The following is a 12421-nucleotide window of genomic DNA, read 5'->3' as shown; positions in this document are numbered from 1 at the left end:
TACATCCGGGTCAGAGAGCACCTATCCATCAAAAGCTCACTATCCAATCAGAGTAGATCACTGTTAAGCCCACCCCCACGAGAGGTTTGTCTCAAAACAGCAAACGAAAAACTGCAAAGCGTAAGCGAAATCGGTGGCAATGTATTCAGAATCCACGATTTGCGAAAACGAATCTTTGAAAAACATTAACAAAAAATGAAGCATATTTGAAGAGCCTGTTAAATTCGTGCGACTGAGTTCATTTTTTTCATTTTAATTGTGTTTTTCTTCTTTTGTAATGGAATATTTTTGATAGTTTCTGAAAAAGTTACGTTCAGTTTTATAAAGTTACATTCATTATTATTGACACAATCGTAATTCCATAGTTTCATGGCGGGTAACGTACTGTGCTCCAAAACATTGGTGCTGATTGGCCCAAGAGGAGTCCTGTGCGCCAATGAACGCTATCTATCGATCTGCGCTCGATTGCTCTTCCTTCATCCTCCAACTACCCGGATGTCTGTCTCAGTAACTTGAAATTGAATTTGAGAACTGAATCTGAATTGTGAGAAGTGAATGTGAAGATATATAGAGAGTTTAATTTTCAGTGAGGATCAAATTTTATTGGACTTCAGTTCCAAACGAATAAATTCAATTTCAAATGACACAATTCAGATTCAGTTTTTGAATAAATTCAATTTTAATTAAACAATACAATTTCAAATTATGTGATTCAAATTCAGTTTTTCAATGCAATTATTCAAGTTTAGCCATTCAAATTCAAATATAAATGGTTCAAATTCAGTTTCTGGTGGCACATATTTCAGCCCATATAGGCATAGCAAAATTATTACAACTTTGAGAGTACTGCATTTTGAGTTGCAAGAAAAGCCATAGTGACATTTTTAGATGAAATAATTTGGTAAATCACAAGTAAGTTTTAAGGCCAAAGAATACAACATCTGTTCCTGAACAACAATCCCTCCATTCATTGAGTTTGGGGTCAAAGATGATATTTCAGAGACATTCAAAAAAACAGAAGATGGGTGAACAGCTGCATAATATAAACGTAAATAATGAAAATCAATGAAGGAACTGTTATTTCCCTTTACAATTCTTCACAAACAATCTCACAAACTGACATTTATAAACACACAAACATCCCTTCTGAAGGAGAAGAATTTTAGTGATGTATCAAAGCTGGCATTTTAAAACCTCACTTATATACTCAGGCTTGGAAAGGGAACTTTAAAATTAGGTTTGATGTGGCATTGTGAGAGAGAGTGCTATGAGAATTAGAGCAGAGTTGAGTTGGACATGGCTCAAATTCTAAACAAGATTAGTGTGTGTCAAAGTTTGTGAGGATGAAGTGAGCAGTCCAGAGAGCAGAGCAGATCTGAGCTTTAGAGTGTGTGCGAGTTTGTGTGTGACTGTGTGTTTCTTTCTGTCCTCATCTCGCCAAATTATCCTGACTTGACTGTCTTAAATGTCTCTGTCCAGTCTGTTACAGCCTGGAACATATTGAGATGTGTGAGCGCTTATTAGTTGCGCATATGTATTTACAGCACCAGTCAAAAGTTTAGACACAATATACTTACTCATTTGAGCATTTAAGCATAAGCCTTTAGATCTAAAGGTATTTAAATGTATGTCAGAATCAGCCATGTAACAACACTGGGAAGCTGCTTTGTCATTTGTAACACAAGATCGATTTGCTGTCGTCTGCCTTGTAGAAATGCTAACATTTTACAATAAAAAAGTGAGAATGAAATGTTTTTTAAAGACATGGGACAAAAACGTGAAACACATCTTTCAGAGCCATTCATAGAGAAGCAGAGGAATAAAAGAACCTGCTCTCAATTAATTTGAATGACTAATATGTGTTGTTTGGAAGTTCTGTATGTGCTTTTCAGAAGGCAGCAGAAGAAATATCTGCTTAAACAGGTTTAATTAAAACAATTATCTAAAAATAGATCTTAAAAACCAATGTAATTTAATGGGGCATTTAGACTGAATACATTCTTGCACTAAATAAACCTAGATGCAGCACAACGAATGGAACATAACACAGGTGCCTCGAGTTCCTTTAAGGGAAATGTGGAGCATTTGTCAATGTCACCTGTATAGCACATATTTACAAACAAAAACTACAAAACAGTACAGGTGTATGCAAAAATGCATTCAATCTGAACTGCACACAAGATGTCACTTTCGGGGTAATTTAGTTCAAATTCAAATGGCTGGGCACAAATTAATTTCCAACCAATTCCAAGCAGAACATTTGTTTTAGAAATCCAATACCAAGTATATACAGTACACTGGGACCAAAAGAGAAAGACACAAATGTGAGAAAAGTGAACATAATTATGAAAGCGCACCAATAGGAGTGTACATGGAACATTAAGACAGATGAGCCTACAGCTGTGCCAGCTTTTCAAGCCCCTCCTCTCACCCTGTCTGTTATTGGTCTGTGCTTCTGTGACAGCTGCTTCACTACTGCTGTCACCTCTTCTGCTGCATCCCTCTATTCACAGAGAGAGCGAGAGAAAAGAGCATCTGTGTGTGTGAAAGAGAGAGAGAGAGAGAGAGAGAGAGAGAGAGAGAGAGAGAGAGAGAGAGAGAGGAGAGAATCACCTCTTCTGCTGCAGAGCTCCGTGCAGTTGCTCCTGTCTGTCTTTGAGTTGGCTCTGCAGGTGCCGGATCTCTCGCTGATAACTCGCTGCTTTCCCCGAAAAGTCCTCCTCCTGCTCCCGCAGGCGCAGACCCAGCGCATACACACTTGCTGATGCCTGCTGCTTGTACACCTGGAGCAAGGGTGAGAGAGATATGAAAACAGTTGCACCAGAGAGCACTGTGGAACAGTGGAGTATCACTTAAACAAACAATCAAAGGACAACTAAATAACTTAAACAACCCTGGAGGAGCCAGAGCCAGAGACTGCACAGCACGGTAAGGACTAGAATAAGAGCTAATGAGTAACAAGAAGATACAAAATGTATGTTAATGTGATCTGTCTGGGTTAGATAAAACCTTGAAAATGCATGAAAAGTGTTCTTCAGTCTGCTCTACCAGCAATCATACAGGTAATGAGAAATCATGAGAGATTGCCTTGTAGTACAAAAATAGCACACATACACCCTATCAAGAAACCAACAGGTAAGAGAAAAATACTGCTGAAATACACAAAGTGAAGCAGAGATCTGAATATACCCTTCAGTGTGTGATTTGTCGTGTTGTTATATTGCAGTGATATGCAGACACAGGGCAGATGCATTAGGGAGAGGAGCAGATGTTGGGCTGTCTGCTGCTCAAGAGATGTGACAGCTATTTGGATAAACAAACACGCACACATTTGTGCAGCCCCTGTAGTTTCCATGCAGGCAGAGGCAGCCTGTTGATGTAACTCATCTTGGTATAGCAGAGGGCAATGAGACAATTGCAGTTGCATGAGTAATAGGGGTGGGAATCACAAGGTAGCTGGTGATATAATCTTGATATTATTGTGATTCTTTATTTTTGGGGTATTGCAATTCAAAACTACAATATATTGCAATATTGCAATGTTCATCATTCATCTTCAATGGACTCCAAATCACCAAATGTATTGTTAAATTAATATACATTCCAATGTACAAAACAAGGCCAAGTACAAAAAGTTTATTTCCTAATATCTATGTACAATGCAAAGCCATAAGCATATAAGACCATAATGGCTCCCTATTTCTGTGGTTTCTAAAAATAAATGATAGTATTTATGAACTCAATAGTAGCCTAAATACTTTAAAAACATTAGTTATTACAACACAGTTTCAATACACAAAAATATAAATATATAAATTAGCCTAATTTATATGATACTAACATTAAATGTTTGTCAAAATATCTCAGTTAATGTTGCTACAGTAAAATTTTAATAAATCTTAGTAAGGACAGGTGATACTGTGTAAAGTGTTGAATTTTTCTAAATTCTAGAATTTATTTTTCCCCCCGACACCACAATATTAATGTGGAGAAATGTAAATAATAATATTGATATTTGACATGCTGATATTGATACAATATCACAAGGAAAAATATCATGATACTTTAACATATCAATATTTTTTCCCACCTCTAATGAGTAAACGTGAGTAGTCAGATATGCTCAGTCCATAAACTTAAATACAAGGAGGATATTGCACTCTGAGACATGAGAAAAGAAGGAGAAAAGAAATGTAAAGCAAAGCAAAGCAGATGTAAAAAGAAAAATGCATTTAAAAAGCAGGACATACTGTATGCAAAAATGTAAAGAAAGAAAGCATAAGAATAGAGGGAGTTGTTTTCCTTGGTAAATGATGTTAGGAACAAATGTAATTTCTTTCTGAGATCAAAACCCACGGGGAGTAATGCATGAATGAACATCTAACAATAACCGTGAAGAAAATTTCTATGTGCACGTAAACACATACCTCTGCATTTAAAGTGTTAATTAGCAAGGATCATTTCTCAAACAGATCAATATTTTAATATACATTTTTAGAAGAGAGAATGAGCATGCACAGAAAGAGAGAGGGATGTGTGTGGGGTAGAAAGTGAGTGGTTTGACTGTACTCTGTGGGGTTTTAGAGAACATAGGTACAACCTTTCCCTCACACATCCATCAATAACAGCCCTCACAAATAAGTCTCAGTCAACAGCACTTTCCGTGCATGTGTGTGTGTATGAGCATTCAATTACTGCAATAATGTCTCTCTCCGGATCTCTCACCCTCTCTCTTTTTCTCTTATTGCAAAACCACAATGAGATGTCAGACTGATCTCACAGTGAAATCAGAAACAGTAGGTTGACTTTTCTTTAGCAAAAATTGGTCTGTGCGTACTGAAATGTGAAACACTGCCCCCAGTGGCCAAAACAGAAAGTGTTGTTGGGCGTGTGGGCATGTGTGAGCTTTATTTTCCAGGTGAAATGTCCATGGAGGGCACCAAAAGCGAGTCTTGAAGCAAATTATTTTCAGCTGTACTGGCAGTGAAGAGGAATGCATATGCTATTTTATAAACAGCACCCCCAACCCATCCCCTAAACCTAACCATCAGTGGAATACAAATGTTGTGTTAGTGGGAAAAATGCAACCTCCAAATTGTGCTCATCTGTGATTATGCGAATGCGATAACTTCCTTGTTTCAATGCAGGATCCAAACCCGGGTCCTCCCACTCACTGATGTGACGCTTCTGGTCGCACAACAGGGGAGGGTTAACACGCAGGAGCTGATGCAAAAATGTCTGATAGGAGATTCTGTTTGTTGACTTCCTATTTGATCATGCTAGAGATGTGTAAGTGAAGTATTATTGATGTCTTAATCATGTCAAAGAACATCTAAGTGGCCACCAAACGGACCACAAAACTAATTTTAGGAGATCCAGGACTTTGTAAACATGCTAGTTTGCTTACTGCCAATAATGCCAGTCGATCGGTGACCTTTGCTCTGTAAAATAAATAAATCAACTTACCTAAAAAATTTGCTTTAAGTTTTTATCAAGTCGAACTTGTTATTTAATCTGAATAAATCAACCTGGCAATGTAGGTAACACCAACAAAAGCTATTTTTATGGGTTAGATAAAGCAGAAAAAGATCCTTTGAGATAACAATTGCATGTTACAAATTTTTTTTGTGTGTGGTGGATGTGACAGGAGGGCAGGGCCGGGTTGTGATTATACACACCCGGTCCCTTATAAGGCTAATTAAGCCTCCCCTTGTCCCCTCCCTCATCCAGGTAGACGGGGATGACCTGCCGGCAGACGGGGCTTAGGGCACGCCCTCCCCCTGGGAAAGAGTGCGGGGTTGTACGTCATGCTCCCCTGCCTGAGAGAACGAGGGAGGAATGTGACAGGTCGGAGGGCCGGGTTGTGATTATACACACCCGGTCCCTTATCAGGCTAATTAAGCCTCAGAGAGGGATAAAGGCCGATTGCGGACGGTGTTGCGGGAGAGAGAGATTTTTTATGGACATGTCCGTCATGTGTGTGCGTTTGTCTTTTAAGTTTATCATTAAAATATTGTTTATATCGCCAGGCCGGTTCTCGCCTCCTCCTTTCCATTGAACTGCTTTACAGTGGACAGCATTGTATTTTGAGCTTGTGATAGCACTTGTGGCTATATTGCTCTTGAGCCATGCCAAAGTCTGCTGTCCATGTTGGAGCTGTTCTATACAAAACTTTTCCTTCCAAGTGTTCCAGAGGCATCCTAATGATGTGTCAAAGCTAGTGTTGGTAAAAATGAATCCTTGTTGCCTTATTCTTGCAGACAGTGGTTAGAGAGAGGCAGCAGGTAAATCCAGCAATGCACTTTAAAGGGATTGTTCACCCAAAAATAAAAATGTTCTCATGATTTACTCATCTTCATGCCATCCCAGATGTGTATGACTCTTTCTTCTGCAGAACACAAATTAAGATTTTTATAATAATATCTCAGCTCCGTAGGTCCATACAATGTAAGTAAATTGTGGCCAGAACTCTGAAGGTCCAAATATTACATAAAGGAATCTAAAAGAAATCCATATGACTCCAGTGGTAAAATCTATATCTCCTGATGTGATCCAGTTGGTTTTGGGTGAGAACAGTCCAAAATATAACTCCATTTTCATTGTACATCTTGATCAATGACGATCATGATTTCAAACTCGATTACACTTCATAGTGCATTACGCATACGCATAGCGCTAAATGCCGCTATGGAAAGTGTAATCAAGCTTGAAATCACGATCCCCAAGGAGATTGCAGTCAAGATTTATCTTTATTTACATTCATCTGGGATGGCATGATGGTGAGTAAATGATAAGATCATTTTCATTTTTGGGTGAAATTACCCTTTAAGGAACCTATACAGAAAACCTTGGGAAGCTTGACAATAATAAAAAAAAATTTGTCATTAGGAGTACTTTCTTTTTGGATGTCCAAGCATTTGGGCTTGCCAACTGCACCTGGAGCTTGATTGATTTGGTTTTGGATTTCTATATATATTGTTCCTTAAAGGGTAATTTCTCCCAAAAATTAAAATGATCTTACCATATCACCCGGTCCCGTATTAGGCTAATTAAGCCTCTGTGAGGGATAAAGGTTGACTGCAGAGGATCGTGCGGGAGAGAGAGATCGTTTACGGACATGTCGTCATGTGTGTGTGTTTGTTTAAGTTTTATATTAAAAATATTATTTGCCACAGTTGGCTAGGCCTACCCAAGATTTTATTTTATTATTATTATGCATTCGGTCAGACATTTGGCTCATTGGTCACTTCCACCTGAAAGAGCCCCTCCCTGGTTTCATATTGAACAGGATGTACTTGCCCCTATTTTTCCATTGCAAAGCCTTTCTATCAAACTAACCGGAGAAGTTAAGCCAACCTGTTATTTCGCATTAGCATGTGGTTTGGACAAAAGTGTCTGGAGTGTTTAATTCAGATATTTATTTAAAATGTTGCCTAGAGCATATGGCTGAACCCTAAATTACATATTAATAAGTCCCCTTTCTGTTGCTCAGAGTGGATCGGGAGGGGGGTTCCCACACTCGGTGACCTGTATGAGAGTGGAGTGCTAAGAACTTTAGAAAATTTGGTTCAACATTTTAAGATTCCTAGATCCCAGTTCTTTAAGTATTTACAGCTGCACCACCTGTTCTGTACTAATTTTGGGAATAGTATACACCCCACTAAAGCAGCAGCTACTCTGGAAGTGGTGATTACTGCTTTTGGAAAAGGTCATGAGGCATCAGTGTATTACTCCCTGTTAATTCAGAGTCTGGGGGATGGAGCTTCTTCTTCTCTCAAGAGAATATGGGAGAAAGATTTAAACCTGGTATTGGTTTAAATCAGAAGATAGGGAAACAATACATGTCATTTGGGGATGTGTAAAGATCCAAGAATTTTGGTTGGGGGTTCAGAACTTTCATTTAGCCCCAGACTCTGTATCCTGGGTGATGGGACAACACTTAATATTTTGGACAGATGTTTAAAAAGCTGGGTCCAAGAAGGAGTCATGATTGGTTGGAAAATCATCTTCAGGCGATGGAAGTCGGCTGGGGCACCCTCATTTGGGGAGTGGTGCACAGAGATGGACGAGGTGGCAGCATTTGAGGAGATGCTTTTTAGAAGGCTGGGGAAATGGGATTTGTTTGTCAGGAAGTGAGTGTGTGGTGTCTAGCTGTTGGTGACCACAGTAGTGGGTATTTGTGTTGGGTGGGAATGTTTGGAGGGAGAGGGTTTAAAGTCCCCATGAATTAAAAATTGACCATACTTACTTTGTTTGCCTAAATTGATCGTTTTGTGGTGAACAATTCATCCATGCAAGTCAATCCACACAAAAAAAAATTTTGGCTTCGTAATCTTTAATCAAAATCTGAAAATTCCCTGCCCCTCTGCATTGGAGGACCTTGCCTGATGACGTAGGTTTGACGGTTTAGGTGTCTCCTTAACATCCGTAACCACGCCCCTCCAACTGACAGTAGACAGGCTGCCTGTGTGTTTGCGAGCATTGACAGCGTGTGAAAGGAGAGATGGCGAGGAGGTGCATTTTTGGTTGTGACACTCAAAAAACACTTTTTACCATTCGAACCCTCCGCATGTAACGGCTCAAACATGTAAGGTCTGATTCCTCCCGTGACGAAATGATCCTCCGTGTGTTCCTGTTCTTCTTCATCTTCCTCCTCCTCCTGCTTCAGGAAGGGGACTGCTGGCGGTGTTTCAGGCGGCGAGTAATCCTCAACAACCGATTGTAAACTTGCGTTAAGATCTGCCAAGTGTTGCCAACTATTTTCAATGGAAAGTAGCTAAAGCCTGCTCGAAAAGTAGCTAAATGTCGCCAGATGACGTCATGCGTCATTAGCATATTAATGACGTCATCGCGTCGTATTTGCATTCTGCCTAATTTGTCGGTACTGTAGCCTACTTCAGTTTATAATAACGGTTATCTCCCCTAAACCGTGCTCATACTGTTTTCATATAAGTATATAGCCGAATGTCCAGTAAAACGGTTCTCAATTACAAATTTTCTGTTAGACAACGGAATGGAACGGAACTTAGCTAACGTTACATGTTTATGAGTTTGAAGAAGGTTTATTGTTGTGTTTGGATAAGTAAAATGTATAGTCTGTAAATATACGATCTGAAGTTGGAGAGTTCAGAAACCGAACCGGAATGAACTAAAACTCTGATTAGTAGTGAATATAAGCGCATGCCAAGAAAAAACGGTCAAATTAAATGTTTTGAATTAAAACAAAGGAGAAGGCAGCTGCTATGTGATCACTGATTGGTTCCTGCTAACACAGCGTGCACATGCGCAGCTCATTCACGTCTATGTCCGCTGGTGTGCAGTCAACGGAATGTGCTGCTCCTCTCAGCCGCTCACTGAACAGAGCAGACGCAGCGGGGAAGTAAGACCTCACGCTTGCAGTACTGGCGATATTTGGAATTTGGAAAGTTGCTAAGGTTTGTCCAAAAAGTCGCTAGATTTGTCGCTAGTCGCTTTTTTGAAAAAATGTCGCTAAAGGGGTCTGAAAAGTCGCTAAAAATAGCGACAAAGTCGCTAAGTTGGCAACAATGGATCTGCCTCCATTTCTGAATGAAACACCTACTTTTTTAGATCCAATCAGGTGCTAGTTGGAAAAAAAGCCACGCCCACTATTTTTCCTCATTTAGTATTCCGTTTCTCTCGGAAATACGTCACAACACTGGAGAAAAGTCGTTTGCAACTTCCGGTTCACGGGGACTTTAATGTGAATAATTGATTGTGACAGGGCAGAGGGCGGGGCCGGGTCATGATTATGCACACCCGGTCCCTTATCAGGCTAATTAAGCCTCTGAGAGGGATAAAGAGACTAAATAAATAATAATAAAACAGTGATTCCAAGGTCAAAGCCTGTGTGAGAAGGACATCAATATCTTTTATGTCAGAGCAAGCACATTTAATCTTTTTAAAATGCTGAGAGAAGGCATTCATTGCATGAAAATCTCAATGATGTGAAACATTTCTTTTGGAGTCTGTTTCAATAAGGTGATTGTGGAGAATTGTAAAACAAGCATGAAGATGGATGAAATGAGAGAAGAACAGAAAAATAACTGAAAAGATAGAGGTAAATCTGATTCTCAAGATGATTTGGAACACATTCTTAAGACTAAACTAGTTAATTTGGGTTTTTTAGAACCCTTAAAGTGCTGTAGACAACTACATAAATAGGGAACAAACATGTGTGCGTATGTAACCCAGATAGCAAGGTGACATTGATGCAATGTTGATTTTTTTGTCCAAACCATCATTTTAGTTGAGATTTAAATGTCAATGTTTAAAGTATGTTGGATAAGCATTGAAATTTCAATGAAAGCCAACAGCACATATGGGTGGTGACAGTGACATTGAACTAACATTGATTTGTGGTTGATGACCATGAGATCATGTGTGCTTCTCAGAGCTCTAATTGATGCTTCCTCAATAGTGAGAAAACACAGGTGGATCCTACAGAGAAGTCGTACCAAGATACAAAGGTGATGTTGATACAATGATGATTTTCCAGTTTGTGATTGTTAAATGTATATTAGATCAACATTGAAATTGTAAGCTAACAACACACATGGACAGTGACATTGAACTAACATTGATTTGTAGTTCATGACCACAAGATCATGTGTGCTTCTCAAAACTCTAATTGAAGGTTTCTGGTAAATGAGAAAACACAGGTGCATTCTTTACTGAAGTTTTATTATTTGAACCACCCTGATGCACTCACACAAATTATCTGGCATGATTCAAACAATGGTGTTAATCTTATTTTTCTGTCCCTTTGTTTTACTGGTTGAAAATTAAGGATGTCAAATAATTCTGGATCATTAACATCATTCTGGTCTTAACATCATGAGACATTCCATTTGCATAATGTATTGCATGACCATTGCCAATATACACTAAACAGTAAATACCACAATGACTTATTGCTGATGTCATAAATTGGTACTATGGTTGATGGTGTTGACGGGGTTGAAATATTTTTGTATCATTCACACAAAAGACACCATTAATGAACGGCCCAAGCTGTATAAAACAAAGGTACTGCCATGTGCACCAAATCTCATTAGTGGCAATGAGTTGCAGCTGTTGAGAGTAGGCTGGGCTTCAATTAGAGCAGAGACGACAGAATTTTCTACATGGCCTTTTTTTGGGTGGGTGCCTTAGATTCTATTACTGACAGTTGTTAAATATATATTTTTTTTTAAAGTATGTAAATACATCGATGAAACATTTCCACATAGGTCACTTAAAAAGTGCATCTTGTTTTATCAAGATTTATTAAGAATGCTTTCATTGAAAAAAGTTCAAACAACATTATGGCAGATTCTTTCAGAGTACAGCAGTAATGCATTCTGTGCAAAATCATTAGTGATTGACGTCACTCAGAATTAAAAATTGAGAGTGCGAGGATATTCCATTTGACAAATGTCAACTAGTGTTGCAACTATTCTGTCTAACTCTACTGTAAATATAGGATCATCCAATATTCTGCTAAATTACAGACTTATCCAGCTGTAGCTGATTGGGGATTTCTATTACCCATGCCTATAAATAGGTGGAGACTTTGGGTGGGCAGAGCTTCCATGGTTTCGTGACCATATTGTTAAAATGCCTCATGCTTTAATAATCCATTTTTTTTTTTTTAAATTAGAAATGTTCTTCATATATTTATATTCTTAAAATAAAAAATGATACACCTTTAAAGAAGCAAAAAGCACCCCATGATGCAGTGGTTTTAAAAATACATTGGCTGTGTCTTGTTTGGAAGGCTGCATGTTAGAAGGCTGCAGTATACCGAGTGTCCTCATTTAAATGAGATTGCCTTCGTAGGACAAACCGGAATCTTAACATGGTTGCTATGATAGCACGCCACTCTTTAACAAGTGTGAGTGCTTTGAGTGAGAAGGGAACAAAGTCCCTCTGGAAGGGAATGTATGAGGTACATTTTAGGAGAGTTATAATGTAAGACTATTAATATAATTATACATATTATATACTCTGCACCAATCTACTGAGGTTCTTCAACTTGGAAATTAACATGCATCCTTCCAAACGAGACACAGCCATTGAGTGTTGTTGACCGTGTGATCACCTGAGACCTGGAAAGGACCAACCAAGTGCCTCATATCTTTGGAGTGATATCAGGTAAGGAAAGGACTGTATTTGTATAACAATGTTTCAATGATGGATTGTGGCAAACTGATTATTAATGAATAGTTTTATAACAGTATGTTTATGCCCAGCATTGTGTGAATTACCAAAAAATACCAAAATGATGTGGTGACTAGATGCTATTGCTAGAAGTAGCTAACTTTAAGTGACATTAAGTTTTCGTGTTGACGTACAGTGGATATAAATAGTCTACACACCCCTGTTAAAATGCCAGGTTCTTGTGATGTAAAAGAATGAGACA

The 12421-nt window shown here is 38.7% G+C and overlaps 2 protein-coding genes across 7 annotated transcripts in view; one reads left to right on the top strand and one right to left on the bottom strand.

Annotated features, from left to right (window-relative positions):
* The window catches only part of LOC127661950 (centrosomal protein of 89 kDa-like), a 140112-nt gene that overhangs the window by 40365 nt on the left and 87326 nt on the right, over positions 1-12421 (bottom strand). For all 6 annotated transcript variants that reach the window (XM_052153305.1, XM_052154781.1, XM_052089959.1 and 3 more), the window contains one exon: positions 2614-2783. In XM_052153305.1, coding sequence (XP_052009265.1) covers positions 2614-2783 — 170 coding nt within the window. The remainder of the gene's footprint in view (positions 1-2613; positions 2784-12421) is intronic.
* LOC127621776 (E3 ubiquitin-protein ligase RNF182-like) overlaps positions 2791-12421 on the top strand; it is a 28707-nt gene continuing 19076 nt past the window's right edge. The window contains exon 1 of the mRNA XM_052095892.1: positions 2791-2928. The gene's annotated coding sequence lies outside the window, so the exon portion shown is untranslated. The remainder of the gene's footprint in view (positions 2929-12421) is intronic.

This window comes from Xyrauchen texanus, chromosome 1, assembly GCF_025860055.1.
Source record: "Xyrauchen texanus isolate HMW12.3.18 chromosome 1, RBS_HiC_50CHRs, whole genome shotgun sequence".
Lineage (NCBI taxonomy): Eukaryota > Metazoa > Chordata > Actinopteri > Cypriniformes > Catostomidae > Xyrauchen > Xyrauchen texanus.
This window is presented reverse-complemented; position numbering and strand designations above follow the sequence as displayed.